The sequence below is a fragment of the Ambystoma mexicanum genome, chromosome 4q, assembly GCF_040938575.1.
Source record: "Ambystoma mexicanum isolate Mex_15411 chromosome 4q, UKY_AmexF1_1, whole genome shotgun sequence".
Classification (NCBI taxonomy): domain Eukaryota; kingdom Metazoa; phylum Chordata; class Amphibia; order Caudata; family Ambystomatidae; genus Ambystoma; species Ambystoma mexicanum.
The window spans coordinates 1,110,365,655-1,110,383,220 of record NC_090928.1 but is presented as its reverse complement, the minus strand read 5'-3'; the positions used below and the strand labels follow the sequence as shown (position 1 = coordinate 1,110,383,220).

Sequence of the window (17,566 nt, the reverse complement as noted above, 5' to 3'; positions counted from 1 at the left end):
CTACTGTCCTGGTAAATCTTCCTCTTTTCATTTCATGAAGTTTCTCCCTTTCTCCATCTTATACCATTACCCTTTCTTCACGTATCCCATTTTTTAAAATCTATCCTCAGTTCTTTGCAGAGAATTCTAAATTTGCACCCGGGAACGAACAATCTGTCTTCCTCCGGTGCAATTCTATAATCCCCGCCTGCACTCGTGGCATAAAATAAAGGGATATGTCCCTTTCCGGATGACGGCGACCATTTTCTAACATGTTCTTTATGGTTGTCACCGTCATTGGCCATTTGTTTTACCTTCTATTTTTTATTCTGTCGGGAGGTGTGCTTGCGCACTCAATGCTGAGCTTATCTCGTGACGGAGCCAAAAAGAATTGGAATCTTGGTGAAATCCTGGGATGCAAACGGCTGTCGCCCACTTGGCGGGGGGCTGACATGGCTGCTGACCCACAGCCCTCGCCAAGAGGGCCTACCATGGCGAGGGCTTGTGGCCCATTACCGGCCGTATTGGCCCCAGTCACGGGGCTGAATGCCACAATCGTCCTATCATGTTTCTAACAAGTCTTACTCTTACTAATTGACTTGGTTGTCCAAGCATGGATGAATTCTCACTTTCAGCACTTAAAACCCTCTACAACTGGGTGCATTGTGTTCTGGCCTCCCTGAGCCCTCTACAGCCACCCTGCTTTCTTTTCCTCCTTCCTCTATAGCCTTCAACTCTGCTAGGAATCTCAGGGTCCTGCTTTAGCCCACTTTCTTTCACTCGTTATGATTACTACATGTACCTGTGGATTTCACCTCTGCTATTCATAGAGCTTGTTCTCTCATTTCATCCTGCTAAACTTCTGATCTTTTATTTTCCCATCTATACTATTGTTTTCCTCTCCTAATTGGACCCCATGCTTATTGCTGCTCTGTGCTACATTTAGAATTCTGCTATTCGTATTAGTTGGTGCTTCATCCCTTTCTTAGATCAACCTCTTTGCTTTCGTTTGGCTCACAAATAACTTCCCATTTCCTCTGGATTGTTTCCAAATGCACTTGTGGCCCCTCAATTTCTTGCTTCTATGGTTTTGTTCCATCTTACTCCAGTCTCAAACACAATCTGTACACATTAAGCAATGGAACCCTCTGCTACTCTATAATCTGTGCTTCCTCTTGTTGTTTTTTATTCTCACCTTACATCATTACTTCTATCAACTCATTCTTAATCTGCCATACTTCAAATGTAATCTTCATTGACCTTTTCATTTGAATGTTCCACCTTCTCGTTCAGTGCTTTGGTGAAGGCTCTAAATAAAAATAGAATTAAAGAAAAAAAAAACATCCAGGCCTCACAAAAAATTCTTCAAAATCCCACTGGATCTGCAGGGTGAGGTCCTTAGTTTATGTACCCAACCTAAAAGAAATGCACTCTCCTCATTTTGCCGAGTGAGAAATATTTTACCAGTGCTTTCTGTAAAATGGTGCATGTCACCATTAGCACACATGTGCTTAAGTTTCAGTAAATGTGAAGTCTAAAGCATCCACATACTTGCCAGCAATGTCGAGTACCATACATATGGTATTCGCCCTTAATAAAAGCTCACTACCAACATGAGTGTGCTAGTAGATTTTGCGAGCCCTAATATCTGTTTTTCCTCCTTTGGTAAGCTTCTACGTTTGTACCAAAATTCCTGAAACAGTAATCCATTCACATGCCAGAACTAGGGTATTCTCACTTTCTTCTAACAACTTCTTAATAGTGCAGATTTGGCCAAAATGTGTCCAATTGTGTACTATAGTAAATGGTACAGGTTGGAATGCCTTGCATCTTATCAGTGTATGTCCTAGTTTAGCCAGTGCAATATAATAGTTGGAGTAAGGGGTGGCAATTGTCTCAAATGCATATTTTCCACTATGTGCAATTGGGTCTTTGCTAGGGTAACTTTGTCTGTTAAGCAAGTTTACTTTCTTTTTGTAGAGCGAATGTTTTCTGAAACCTATGTTCTGGTGTTTAACCTCACTGTAGTTTACATGTTTACTACAAAAGTGAAAGCCTTCCAATGTGACGTCAGTGTGCCTCAAACGACTTCCATGAATGGTCTGCAGATTTGCTTAGTTTCTGTACCACCTAGATTCTGCAGCACCATCTTAAACATTCATTTTCAGCCAGTAGAACCAGTGCATCTACTTATACGTTATCTCTGAGGAAATAAAGATTTATACATTTTCACTTTTGTTAGATGCAAGTGAATTTATTTCTGAAGCAAATGAATTAAACATTTTAAACTCTAACCTAAGCTTTTATTTTCTCATTCTACCAGCTTAATGAAAGAGCACGTGAGCGAAAGGTGCCAGTTACTCGGATTGGAAGATTGGCTAACTTTGGAGGTAATGTTTTTCACTTATTTTGTGTTTCTTGGCAGCTTTTTTATTCATGCAGACTTTCCATCTAGAGGTTACCAAAGAACTGACATATATTGGGTCTTCTCTATTCAGGATGAGGCATGTTATGCTGTGACATGTTTGGTTAATTTTTCGGTCAAGCATGGAGCTGCTAATGTGTTTTTTCTTTTACCTGAGTCACTCATTCTTATGGATGTAACCAGACTGTAACTCGAAGCCCAAATGTAGTAGTACTGGCTGTGCCTTCATTGTGATTGGTTTAACCACCTTAACAAATTGAGATTCACCTCAATCTACAATCTATTTGAAGGACCAACATTTGTTTAATCGCTGACTGTTCGTTAACCGGCTCTACAATTTGGATTTTACTTTTTAACCTGGAATCAATTTTATTCACCCTCTGTGATAGGACTAGGACGATGGTGTGCAAAACTTTGCAGCAAATGAAGTGGTTGCTCTGGAAAGTCAGTGTCTTGCACTGAGCGATTTATTTTCCTCCTTATTTAGCAAAGGTTTCACTTTTGAATGTCCTTTTTCAGATAAAAGGTTTTTAGCCTGTGTCCCATTGTGCAAATGAAGACAGTGCAATGTGCCCAAGACAAACACAAACTGCCAATGTTTGTAAGAAATTAGTACCTATTTTGTTTTAGTAGGAAACCATCTGTTAACTTCCAGCACACACAAAATTGATTAATATATAAATCAAAGCATGTTTAGTCCAACGGAATAGATCTGTATTTGAGCAATCGGTTTTTAGAAAAGAAATCTTGTAGCAAAGCAGTGAGGGTGTGTGACTTACTTGGGTGCCTGTTGGCAATGTATGGCCTGAATCTATAACAGTCACCACTTTATTTACAGGTTTTATTCAATAAATCTAAATCAATTTGAGATGCTAATAGAAAACATTTAGTGAGAAACCAATAAGAGGACAAGCAAAGAAAACCTCTACATGGATTTAAAAAAAATTTAGATCCAAGTATTCATGCCTCTGTATTCGGATTACTTTAACAGAAAAGCATTTTTTCCCATGCTTTTAAAAAAAAAAAAAACCAAGGGAAACACCGATAATGGCATAATTACACCTGAAAAATAGTTTAAAAGGTGGTATTCAGCTTTTAATGAATAGCTTAGATATGTTTGAATTGATTCCGTTACTCATCACTTCGCTCTGTTATGTCAGGCAGCCATACTTCATATTCAAGCTTACAAAACAGACCGTGGATTTCAGGCCATAGACTTCTGAGTGCTCTTTACAGGCCTTGTTCTCCTGCTCAAGGGAAACCTAAACCTGGGCTTTTGAAGGTCTTTTTAAAGCGGTACTTCGATGAAAAGCAAATCTGCTTTTGCATGGTTATCATTTTTGGAATCTGAGCCCTAATAGAAATTGCACATTCGCACCTGTTCATCCCTTCTGTGCACTTTCTCTAGTAACCTCTACGGACAAAGTCTTTTTCTTGAATGCAATTACTAAGGTAGTTTGTGTACCACCCTCTCTTGCTAAAACACCTAACTGTAGGGGAAAGGCTATCCTAAATTAGAAGGGGAAGCCAAACACATGTTATGTTAAAGGACATTTATACCGTGCACTATCACCACCGGGAGTGGTCCCTTGACGCTCTGGCGGATCTGAAAAAAGTGGGTAGGGTGAGCTAGTGGGACTGAGGTTGGAATACCGCAGGAGAGCTTTGATGTGCTGTTGGCAGCTTCAGTTCGGTTTTCACAGTTCGCTGAACCGAAGTGCGTTTTGTTTTTGGTTTGGTTTTTGGTTTTTCCTGATCGATAGTTGTCATGTGCAAGGCTGGGTGGTTTGTGTTGTGGTGTAGTGAAGTGGGTGCGGTTTGCTGTGTTGTATAGGCATCGCTGTGTTTGATTTAGTGCTTGAGAAGTGTAAACAGAGAAATTGTTTTTTTGTAGTTGGTTAGTGGTGATGTTTCGTTGTGCCGTCTCCTTTTGGCCAACTGAAGTTGGATCATGATGGGACGGTCTCCGTGTTGTATTCAGTACAGAGTAGTCGCTGGACAGAAAGGCTGTTTGGCGGTATAGCCTTTTTTATGGCATTTTGGTATAACGGCAAACCCTCATTAACAAAACACAAAGAAATGAGATTCCCCTCCCCTGCTTAAAACCCCCACACCTCCATCAGCCACAACCTCTTGTAAGAAAGGCATGGTATCAGACAGACACAAGTGATCACAGTTCAAGGGTGTTTATTGAACTTCAAACAGGTTTGAAAAATATGCCTAATCTAATCCTAGTTCTAAAGATGGGAGCAAGCTTCAACCATCAAATAACCCGTCCTAGTTGAGTCTGTCAAAATAAAAAGGCCTTTACTAATAAACCTATTGCCAATCCTCCTAAATAAAAAGTGTGGGAAACAATGTCGTGCAAATGAAGGATATTCATGCCATTGGATTTTCTTCCCCATGTTTTCAGCATGGGATAAGGCGGCACACAAGCTTAGCGCACTCTGGCTTCTCTAGCACAAGGATGCAGTTCTAGACTTCAACATCAGGGCCTTCCGTGCCAAAGTCTCTTTGCCTTTCAAAGTTTCTTCTTATTCCACAGGGCATGATGCCAGGCTTAAACCCATTTTAACACAAAACCTTCAATTGATCTCGCTCTGCCAGACTCAGACCAAATTCATGTACTTTCCCTCCTTTCTCTATTTGATCAAAAAAGATTTTCAATTCTGTGCAGTATTTTGCTTGACCCATTGCAGGACCTCTTTGATACATTTATTCATTCTCTTTCAATTGGTCTCCACCGGGCTCGGACAAACATATCTATCACCTGGATACCTTACAGAGACCTTGTTTGAGCACCCACGCATTTACAGGACCACTCTGTCAAAAGTATTGTAGCTTGCTTTAAAGTTCAATCGCTCAGCAATTCAACTTCACTTGCATCTCTTATCATACGCGTTTTAACAATGTTCGTTCCAGCGCTCGCCATACAAAGTTGCTGCTTGCTACCTTGGCTTCAACACATGTCGTGCATCGGTCTCCCAACTCACCGGCTATGTTGACTTCACTGAAGCGGCTTTGTGGAGCCAATGATGGTACCACGGCGGCTGGTGTTTCTCCTTACCTTGATTGACGCTGGAGGGCCTCGGGTATCTGCGACACACAATGCATGATTCTTCAGCCTAACTGAAAGTGTAACTTTCTATTCTTGAGGAAAGTAACAGTGCCTTGTCGAAAAGGTCAAGGGAATTTCCCTCCTTGGAATCCCCTTCTGTTTTGCCGTCTTTCCTCTTGCTTAACTTGCCTCTCAAAACTACGGTTTCCTCGTGTGCTCTAGTGCTCCACCTTCCATCCGCGTGGGGATGTGTAACGGAAGTAAGGTGTGTGTGTGATGTTCAGTAATTGCCTGACCTCGCATGACCATTCTGTTGGGACACGACAGGTATACAACTCAGGTTTAAGTCCGTTTTCCCTTATAGCGGGCTGTCTGTGAGAAAGTGTGTTTGGGTGGGTGGTGGTAAAGTTCCTAAATAGCCTACCTGGTAGGATGGGGTAAAGGTGTTGAAAGGAAGGGGATACTGCGTCTCAACATCCAGTCTACACTGCCCGAAGGACACCCCCCCCACACCCCCACCCAGGTGATCCTCTAGCACTGGTCCAACCCCAGGAGCTGGATCCAAAAGCAATGGCCACCTGGATGACAGATCCCCCCTCCCTTGCCCCCCCCCGGGACTAGTGGGTGAGACACCTTCAGGTGTCTCACACACCCCCCTTGTGTGCACCCCAGAGGAGCCATGCTGTAAACGTAGAGGACAGTTTAGTTTATCCTCAGTTTCTGCGGCAGAACGATTCTCTGTAATCGTGTAGGAAAGTACATGTGTGAATTTAGAATGGTCTCCTTGTATCAGATGCATAACACACTCCAATGAGACAAAGTTCCAGACTTTGATATACCAGTCACTCGTGTGGGGGATTCAGAGATATCCATTTCTTGGCAATTACCAGCAACGCTGCTAAGTTTAGGATTGTGTAAGCCTTACATTTTGAAAGTCTCCGTAGTGACAACGTCACCAGTCGTATATGTAGCTTGTGCTGCGCCCGTTGGCTTCAGTTCCGTTTTTTCCGATGGCTTCACAATTGAGTTAGCAGCGTGCTTCATATCATCTTCGACTCCTAAAACAGGGTTTCAAAAGTGTCGACTGTGGTTCCAAAATGTTGATCGCTGACCCTCACCGTGTCTGCCTTTTGGTTCTTGGGTTCGGACCGGCGACTGGCTCCTGTCAGTCGATGACGGAGAACGCTCTTCACGAACAAAAAGGTAAACTAACAGTGGGGTGGGAAGCTTCGAGGGCCTAATCGAAGGCCGCTTCTAAGAAGCATAGAAAGTCCGATGAGTCGAGCCTCCGATGGGCATAAACACTCAAAGAGATCTTGATCTAGGAGTAGATCGAGATGTTCTTCGTCTTTTAAGAAGACGAAGAGGAGACATAGATCTTCTTCGTCTTCGTCAGACACATCTACCGAGATGGTAAGATGTCCGACTACGACGGATTCCCCAAGGAAATGGGAAGAGTTTAGAGAACAAATGATCCAGGTCTTTGAGAATGCAGCCCGACCCCCTCAAAGAAACCTCATAAGAGCCAGACCCCGGTTGCTCCCTTGGACAATGCAGGACAGTCAAACTACTAAGGCCAAGTCCAGTAGTAAGGCAGAAACTTGACGATCTCGACCCAACGTTAAAACGTCGAAGGTTCCTCGATTAGAGTGCTTCCCCGGTATCTGCTAGAAAGCATAAACTGTCAAAGCACTAGACTAGTTCTACGCCATCGGCTCAGACTACCTTGAAGCCGAAGGAGATATTGGCTCCATTATCGAAGGCGTCATCGACTATTTCGAAGAATCCTTCGAAGCAAATTCCCGTACAGGAAAAAAGGTATACACCTTTACCCAAATTAACTTTTTCTTTTTTTTTTTTAGTCCATGTCCTCTATTTTTGAGGAAGAAAGTGCCTCTGAGGAAGACATTTCTCCATTTCTAGTAAAATTTGGTACCAGAAATGTGCCAGAGGAATTGATTGACCCCGAGTCGAGATTGAGACCTGTGACACCCTTCACTCTGCCAGTGGCATTGACACGTCACCAGAGTTAGATTTTCAAAAACCTGATCCTGCAGAACATGCAGAATCCGTGTACAGGATCTTGATGAGCAGGGTTGCTGACTATATGGGTTGGGGTAGATTTTTACCAACCTTTGAACAAGATGATATGACTGATATCCTGGACCAGGGCCCCCAAAAGGACCCAGTTCTTCCCTTTCATAGGGCTGTTCAAAGAACAGTGGTTGCAAATTGGGAGGCTCCCGAGTCTGTTGCAGCAGTCAAAGACTTTCCCAAAAAATATAGGCCATCAAGCTGTTACCCTGATTATCTGAGTAAACACCCTACACCGGAAAGTCTAGTGGTACAAGCTGCTACTTCCACGAGGCAGTGCGCTTACCAATCTATCCCCCCAGATAGAGAGGATAAAAAGGTGGCCGCTTGGGCTAGCAAGGTATTTACCTCAGGCAGTATGGCCCTTATGTCAGCAAATGTTACCTGTACCCTGGCCGGGTTCACCCATATCCTGTGGCGTTGCGTAAAGTCGGCGGCTGAACATATTCCAGAAGGTGAAGAAAGGGAAGGCTTTCTGAATATTGTGAAAGATGGTAAGGAGGCAATGGGGAAATGTCGCCAATCTGGACTGGATACTGTTGACAGCATCAGCAGATCCATGGCTGCAAGCACAGTACTTTGCAGATTTGCATGGTTGAGGAAGTCTGGGTTTGCACCGGACGTGCAGGCCAGGCTACTCGCGCTGCCTTTCGATGGCTTGAGGCTGTTTGGCAGTAAAGCTGATGAGAACTTACAAAAACTGCAGGCCTCTATGTGACTGCCTCAAAAACCTTATTCGTGCTAATCTTCCTGGAGAGGTAGTTCTTTTCGATACTACTCCTCATTTGATAGAGGGACAGGACAAGAGGCACAGAAAGGTAAAAAATTTCCAACGTAGTGGACGAGGAAGAGGTGCGAAATCAGCCTCAGCAGCGGTATGTTTGCCTTCAGCCGCTCCTGCAGCCGCCTCCAAATCTGAGACCTTAGCACACACGACCCCGGTGGGAGGCAGAATCTCACAGTATCTGAATTAATGCTGGGCATTACTTCAGATGCTTGGGCACTGAAAATGGTAGCTCAAGGTTACTGCCTTCCCTTCCTAAAAAGGCATCCGGACCATCCACTGGTAACCAATTCTGTCAAAATTCCAGATTGTGCAGGAAATGTTGACCCTGCAAGAGAAAGGTGCAATAGAACAGGTACCTGTAGCGGAGAGGAACAAGGGCTCGTACTCCCCTTACTTTCTCATTCCAAAGGACGACGGAGGATTGAGACACTTCTTGGACTTAAGAAACTTGAACAAGTTCCTCAGGAAGGACAAGTTCTAGATGGTAACGCTTTCTCAAATCCTTCAGGCTTTCCAACTCCCAAGACCGGTTGGGATCATTGGACCTTCAGGATGCTTACTTTTATGTGCCAATCCATCTCAAGCACAGAGTACCTGAGGTTCGTGACTCACTATCAGTTTCGAATTCTGCCATTCGGGCTGACCTCCGCCCTGAGGGTTTTCACCAAACTCGTGGCGGTGGTGGCAGGGAGTCTCAGGAGTGGGTGGGTCCATGTCTACCCCTACCTGGATGATTGGTTGATCAGGGTTCATTCCCCTGAACAAGCTCAGGAACATCTCACAATCACCTGCCACTCCCATCACAGACTGGGCTTCTCTCTCAATTACAAGAAGTCCCGTATGGTACCATTTCAAAGACTCCAATTTATCGGAGCAGTCTTGGATACTTCATCAGGGAAAGCCTAGCCTTCCAAGATGAGAGCTCGCCACATTTTGCAGATGGTAACAAAGTTCCAACTGGGCCTTACATTTTCTGAGGTTGCTCAGCCTCGTGTCATCCTGCATTTTTCTGGTATGAGAGGCCCAATTGAGAGTGAGATCCATTCAGTGGGCCGTCAGGACTCGGTGGTCCCAATTCTCGGGGAATATGTCGGATCTTCTGCAAGTTCCCAGCACAGTTGCCCAGGTCCTTTTCAGGTGGGCTTGCAATGACAATATTCTCAGGGGAGAATCTTTTTTGGGAACCATGGCCGGAGAGAACAGTAATGACATATGCCTCACTCACGGGGTGGGGAGCCCATCTCAACGATCTGACAATCTGCGGTCGTTGGTCTCCATCAGAGTCCAAACTACACATCAACCTTTTGGAGCGGAGGGTGATCAGACTAGTGCTGAAGGCCTTTCTGTCCTCTGTACAGGGAAGGAATGTCCTGATAATGACGGACAACACAGGGGCCATGTACTACCTCTAGAGAGGAGACGTAGGATCACTACCATTGTGCAGAGAGGCAATGCAGCTCTGTTTCTGGGCAATACAAGAAGGAATCTGTCAGCAGTTCACCTAGCTGGAGAGCAGAACACAACGGCGGATGCTCTGAGCAGGCAGAGCACCGTATCCCACGAGTGGGAACTAGCTCAGGAAGTCCTTCAAGAGATCAACCTTTGGGGAACACCTCAGGTAGATCTGTTCGTGACCTTGGTCAACCAAATGTGCGATCAGTACTGCTCAAGGGAATTTTCCCCCAAGAGGAACTCTAGGAGATGTGTTCGTAGTGGACTGGGAGATTCCACTTCTGTACGCGTTTCCTCCAGTCCCGTGATTCCTCACGTAATCAGGAGGTTGAGAAAGTTCAGGAAACCTATGATCCTAATTGCCCCAGATTGGGCCAGGAGGATGTGGTACCCGGACCTTCTGGACAGGGCCATCAGCCTTCCAATACGTCTTCCACAAACAGAGGATCTTCTCTTGCAAGAGGAAGGTCGAGTTCTGCATCCAGAGGTCAAGACACACATGGTTTCTGAGAGGTTGAGATATAAGGATTCTGACCTCCCGGATGATGTAATGGAGATTTTGCTAGGCCAGCAACTAAATCTCTGTACTGGTTTTGTTGGAATAAATTCAGAAGCTGTTGTAAAGATAAGAATGTGGACCCTTTTCAATTTGGCACTGCTATAGTGCTATCTTTTCTATTACATCTGGCCAATCTGGGACTCCAGATTGGGACAATAATGGAATATTTGGCAGCGCTTTCCATATTCAAGCGCTCCTCAGAAGAGGTTTCCTGTTTTAAGATTCCTTTTATTATTCTGTTTTTGAAGTGGCTCATAAATGTGTACCCCCAATATCTTCATGTTCCTACTTAGGATTTGAATCTTCTTGAAATTCCTAACTTGGATACCTTTTGAGCCTCTACATTCCTGTCCTTTAAGGCTTTTAACACTCAAAACTGTCCATCTTGTGGCCTTAACAGCCCGTAGGGTTAGTGAATTGCAGGCTGTCATGCAAACCTCTGTATATACTACCTTTTACCTGGAAGGATAAGGTGGTACTTGTAGTTAATATATATGAAACAGGTGGTGGTGCCGGAAACACGAGAGCAACTGAAGAACAAGGCAAAGGGTATTACATCAAAAATTCATTTTGTAAAATACATCCTATATAACGGACATTCATACATTTACGTGAATGTATGAATGTCTGTTATATAGGATGTGTTTTACAAAATGAATTTTTGATGTAATACCCTTTGCCTTGTTCTTCAGTTGCTCTCGTGTTTCCATCACCACCACCTGTTTCATATATATTGTTTTACCTCTAGGTGCCGGGTTTGGAGGTTCCCACCATTGTTTGTTGGTACTTGTAGTTAAACCTTCTTTCTTGCCGAAAGTAGTTTCTGACTTTAATTTGTCACAAAAAAATCACACTTCCAACCTTCTATCCTCCTCATTTGGGCAAAGAGGAGGAGAGGTTACACAGACTGGACCCAAAAAGGGCTCAGTTTTTATATATCAAGAATGACAAAATTGCGCCAGGATGACCAACTTTTTGTGGGTTTCACTGGCCATAAACTGGGATTAGCGGTGACAAAACAAACTATATCCCGTTGAATTACTTTGGCTATAGTAGAGTGCTACAGATTAGCTTGGAAAGTCCCACCGGAAGGTCTTTGTGCCCATTCCACAAGGGGCATGGCTACTTCTGTGGTTCGGAAGAGGGTAGTCCCTGTAATTGACATTTGTTCAGCTGCAACATGGGCATCAATGCACAATGTTGTTAATCATTGCTGCTTAGATGCCTCTTCTTCCCAGGAAGGTCTGTTTGCAAAAGCTGTATTTCATTCCGTGCATGATAACAAATAATTGGTACTCCCACCTCCAAATGTACTACTGCTATGGGAGTCCATCATAGATGAGGAATACGTGGAAGGACGCGATCTTTTATTTTTAAACAGTTTTTATTGATTTTATTTCAACAAACCGAACTTACAGTGCATATGTAACATTTTGAATATACATCACTTTGTCCGTATCTGCTGCTTCACCCATTCCCTCCCACCCTTCCGAGCCTACGCTCCCTCAGGTTCTATTCCTACGTCTTGCGGTGGGGATTCCTTTACTATGGTTTCTGTTGGATCCCTGTCACTTGACCAGTCTTGCGTGGGTCCAAATAGTTCAGCAATCAGTTGTTTCCAAGCTAAGAAGGTTTCAGACCCCCCACCCCCACCCAGCATTGTTTCCTTCCTGCCATACTGCAGTCTCAGCCCATTTCTGTAGGTCTTTCCACCATGCTTCTATTCTTGGTCTATGGCATGCCTTCCACCCCATAGTGATTCTTCTGTTTGCAAGTACGTACGCCAGGTCTTTCAGTTTACTCACATGCTTGAGTTTACGTGATCTAGGAAACCCTCCTATCAAGCAAGCCCACACTATATCCACCGCTATCTTAATCCCTTTTTCTTCCAGCCTATGTGCTATTTCTCCCCAAAATCTCTATTACTGGGCATGACCAGAACATGTGTACCATTCCTACGTTTTCTTCGTCACATTTGGGGCATGATTGTCCTGCATTTTTGAATTTGGCTATCCTCTGGGGTGTCACGTACGCCCTGTGGGTTATATATAATTGTATCTGTTGTAGCCTCGCATTCCTTGACACTTGTGGTACCCCTGGGCTCGCTCCCACATCCCATCACTCATTGGGGCACCCTCTTCCCAGTCCTGTCTCAGTTGTACCACTTCCTTCCCCACTTTAGACATCAGCTCATATATTCTAGATATGTCATATATTGTATCTATGGTGGCGTCCGAGTCATCTTCTAATACTACTTTAGACCATGTTTCTTTGATTCGCCGCACCACCCTATGGTATGTGATATACTGTCCCATATGTAATCCAGTTTCCTCCACCAGCTCTCCAAAATCCCTTATACTCCCCTCTTGCCACATATCGCCCATTATTTCTATCCCCACCGGTTCTCAGTGCTTCCTGATCATCAGTCTTAGTTGCTTTTACTTTCCCGCCAGCGCGACTAGTGGCATTTGCACGGAACATGGGGATGGTTTCTCCATTATCTGACAGGCTCTGCGCCATATTTCCCACCCAAGTATCATCATCTTTGGGCGTCCTTCCATATCCGATCTGGGCAACCACATCATTTCTTCTTTTAAGAAGAATAGGGCACAGTCCAATCGGAACAGCCTGCACTCTGAGGTTGGTTCTTCAGAAAGCCATTTAGCGATGTATTGCAGCTGACTTGCTATGTAGTAAATTTCATAGTTTGGCAATTTTATACCCCCTTTCTCATGTGGGCCCTTTGTAGCTTCCAAAGGGCCACCCTGTTCCTTGTCCATGCCAGAGGAATTCCCTGCATATGCTATTTATCATGGCAAAAAATCGCCTAGATATCAAGTATGGGATGTTCCCAAAATAGTGCAACAGTCTTGGCAGGACCACCATTTTAAGCATTGCCCCTCGTCCCATGACCAAGGGGAGCTTCACCCAGAACTTCATACTATTTTCAATCTTCTTAATAGCTTCCTCAGTGTTGTATTGGTGCTCTGCTTCCACCATGTGATAGGTCTATCCCAAGATATCGAAACGTGCTGACCTCCCATGGCATCTGCAAAACTGGTAACTGCTCTAGTGGGATCCCTTAGAAATATACAAGATTTTTATTGGGTTCAACGCTATGCCTGAAAGCCTTGCAAATCGCTCCATCACTTCCAGGACATGCTGGAGGTTTTCTTCCGGGTAGATTCAACATCTTCGGCGTACAAGGAAATTAAATGCGGGTCCCCTTTTGTGCTGATGCCTATGTCATACTGTTGCCTCAGGTATATCGCCAGGGGTCGCAGGGCCAAAATGTACAGCATGGGGGACCACGGGCATCCCTGCCTAGTGCCTCTACTGAGTTGCCACCTCTCTAATATTACTGCTCCTGTTTTAACCCTAGCCAGCGGCGCGCTATATAATTTGGCCCATTTGCGATAACCAGGTCCTATTCCATAGTTGGTAAGGGCCGCAATCAGCCATGGCCATTTGACAGAGTCAAAGGCCTTCATTGCATCCAGCGATACTATTGCCATTTCACCCGCATCCCCGTTTGCGTGTTCAATGACTCAGTGGAGTTGTCTAAAATTGTTGGCTATGTTCCTATTAGGGACATAGCTGGTCTGGTCGGGGTGTATTAATTTATCAATGATCCTCCTCATTCTGTTTGCCAGGACCGCTGTTAGTATTTTACTATCTTGATTCAACATTGATAGGGGTCTGTATGAACCGCAATCATAGCCAGGCTTGTTTGGTTTGGGAAGTGGTATGATGATCGCCTCTCTGAGACTCTGGTAGTCTTCCAACTTCATATGCCTCATTTAGCATCTCTAAAAGCTTGGGGCGCACCTCATTCTTGTACATTTTATAAAATTCACTAGGGAGTCCATCGGCCCCCGGGGTCTTGCTGGTGGGTAGCTGCATCACTACCTCTTCCAGCTCCTCTAGAGTATTAGGCGCATCCAGCTCCTCTCGCTCTTCTACGCCAATCTGCGGCAATCCAATATCCTCCAGTGTTTCTCTTATTTCCCTATAATCACTTTCCCTTTCATCTCCGTACAGGAGTTGGCAAATTCCTGATTAACTCCTCCTTGGGTGTCCACTATGCACCCATCATCCCTCGTTATCGTTCTGATTGTGGGTCTAGGGGTCTCGCTCTTATATAGCCACGCCAGGGCTCTTCCTGGTTTGTCCCCTCCTGCATGTTGTCTCTCTATGTACTTTTTATAGTTCAGATTGCACAATCTCTCCCAATGCCTTGCGCATTTCTACTGCAGCTTAAGTATCGCTTCATTGTCTTCCTTGGTGTTACCTCCCCTTCTCAATGCTATTCTAGCTCTGTTTCTTAGTTTGACTAAGATCCCGCCTTGTAGTCCCTTAGACTTAGCAATAGCTATCCCCCTCACTACCACTTTAAAGTACTCCCAGAGCGTGCCTGCTGTCTCAACACTGCCCGTGTTGATCTCAAAATAGCTTATTATTTCCCCTCTCATGTCCTCCCTAAACATAGTATCTTTCAATGTTTCTGCTCTGAGGCACCATGTCAGTATTTTTGCTCTCGGGGTTGGTATTGCCATACCAGTATCAGCGGCGAGTGGTCTGAAAGGACCCTCGCTTTTTATTCTGTCTGCGCTACTTCTGTCATGAACTCTTCTGTAACAAACACATAGTCCAGTCTGGTGTGTACATTTTGTGGAGCTGAATAGTGCGAATAGCGTCTGTCCAGCCGATGGTGTGACCTCAAACCCAAAATCCGTTAACAGTGACTGCAGTGTCCTAGCGGCTGGAGTAGGCCAATCTATTTTGCCATCTGATCAATCTATTTTTGGGTTTAGTGCGCAGTTAAAATCTCCTCCCCAAATCACTGCGCCCCTCCCCCCCAAAGCACATGCTGAGTTTGTTATATAGGGCCCTAAAATATACTGCCGTGTCCTGATTCGGGGCATATGTTTATAATACATATTTCCTTGTTTTCCACCAGCCCTCTTTGTATAACCATCCTCCCATCTGCCTCAACTGTGGATTGCAGCAGCTGAAACGGGACATGAGGTGCGACCCAGGCAATCACCCCTCTAGCGTAGGCCGAGTATGTTGCGCCTACAACGGTCCCCCTCCACTTCTTCCGGACCACCTCCAGCTTTTCTTGTGTGAGGCGAGTTTCTTAGACATAGCCTTGATACATCTTCTGCCTAGGCAGATACATCATTAGCTTATTTCTTTTTAAATAGCTATTGAACCCCCGAACATTCCAAGTAACTACTTTAAGATCCCCATGACATATTAGGGTCCCACCATGCCCTCCGCAACGCATGTAGGCTGGTTCCCCAACTTTTGTCCGCCTTATTACATGTAGGCTTGTTTCCCAACATAAACTCCCCTTAACTATAAACACTTCAACTTCCCCCAACCGCCCGCCCTCCCTTGCTCCCTTCCCAACCCCAACACACTCCCCAACTGTTACCCAGATCCATCTTTGGAGATCAGGCACCCCCGCATCTAGCCCTTTTCCAGCAATTGCCGTACTCGCGGCTCAGCAGGGAGGTATCGCCCTAGTGGCGTTCCTATTACTCCAACTCCCTGGGGTAGGTTGTCTCCATCTTGTGACTCCTGTTTTTCTCATAGGGCTAAGCACGCTTAACTCTGCCCATTTTACTTTTTACAATTTATATTCCTGTTCGGTATGTTCAAGTCTCGCATGTTATAATTTTTCACTACTAGAACTTCTGGTCACGCCAATATCTGTCCTACAATCTCTGCCCCTGCCCCCCACCCCTCTCCTCTCCCAAAATTGGCTATTGAATCACTTACCGTGTTCCTCCTCTCGGTCTTGCGTTTCATCTCGTTCCGGACAGCCATGTCCGTCCAGCCATGTCGCCACATCCTCTGGGGTGTCAAAAGTGGGCTTTGCCTTTATGTAGAATCTTGAGCTTTGCAGGATACAAGAGCATGTATTTGAATCCAGCTGTGCGCAATCTCCTCTTAATCGCCATATAGTTGTAACGCTGTCTTTGCACCAGCATGGTGTAATCGGGGTACGCAGTGATGGTCGCAGACGCCCTTGTTATCGTCCCTCCTTTCCGAAAGAGTTCCAAAATCTTCTCTCTATCCCAGTAATTGAGGATCTTGGCTATAATTGCTTGGGGAGTTGGGGGTGGAGGGGGAGGTCCAGGTTGTGGTTTCCTCCTCGCAGCCCTGTGTGCACGTTCGATTGCGAACCCCTGGGAGAGTGTATTGGCACCTATTTCCTGTATAAGCATGTTTTCTACATAGTCCAGGGGATCTTGGCCTTCCTCCCCCTCCGGCAGGCTGACCACGCGTATGTTATTGCGTCTCACTCTTCCCTCAGCCTCTTCCGCTCGGTTCTCCAGGTTGGCCACCTTTTTGTTTCAATATGTGGACCTCCTTGGTATTGTTTGTGCTGGTGTCCGTATTAGTTTTAACTACGCTTTCCAGGCTGCTCGTTCTTTCTGCAAGCGTTCTCACATCCTGTCTACAGGTTGACCTCTATCCCCACTGCATCTATTTTAGTTTCCAGTGCAGCTCTTAGGTCTGCCATCGCTATACCCCCACAAGGTTTTCAGTTCCGTGATGGCTGTTAGGATCATCTGGTCCTCTCTCGGTTCGGCCGCGCCTGCAGACGTGGCAGCCATACCTTGTGCTGTGGTAGTGGGGGATTGCTGCGTCTTAGCAAAAATGTCCATCGTGGGCTGTTTGCCTTTGGGTTTACCTCCCTTTCCAGTCATTGTTCCCCCTCGCTCTCACCTAGGATCCATTTCCCCAGCACTGTGCAGGTGTATATAGGATGCAGGGTCCGCCAGTCCTCTGTATATGGCGATTTGTAGCCTGTGGTCCCACCACCTGTCTGCCCTTGTGTGGAGGCAGACTGGTCTCAGGCCTGGTGTCTCATAGCAGTAGGTGGGGCCGCCCCCAGGTCGCATTATAGCTGCTTGCTGTGGTTTTCTCTGGTTCTACTGCTCACCCGCCTGTGGTTTCACCCTCACAAGGAGTGTGCTGCGTTTCCTTGGCCTCCTGGGGGTCCCCATGCTTCACTTGGAGTGTGGCCCTCGTGCTCTTCTGTCGCTGTTGGGCCGCTCTGCAGTGTTGGGGCTTGTTTCATGTGGTGCTTGCCCTGTTACCCTTACAATCCTTTGTGTGTGCTGCAGGGAGTGTTTTGTGCCTTCCCCTTTATGTTGTTGCACTGCCCTTACAGCTTCATATCAATTGGCCCTCCCA

The 17,566-nt window shown here is 45.4% G+C and overlaps 1 protein-coding gene across 1 annotated transcript in view; it reads left to right on the top strand.

The window, feature by feature from the left end:
- The window catches only part of COQ8A (coenzyme Q8A), a 1,433,786-nt gene that overhangs the window by 212,151 nt on the left and 1,204,069 nt on the right, over positions 1–17,566 (top strand). The window contains exon 4 of the mRNA XM_069608680.1: positions 2,303–2,369. Within this exon, the coding sequence (XP_069464781.1) occupies positions 2,303–2,369 (67 nt within the window). The remainder of the gene's footprint in view (positions 1–2,302; positions 2,370–17,566) is intronic.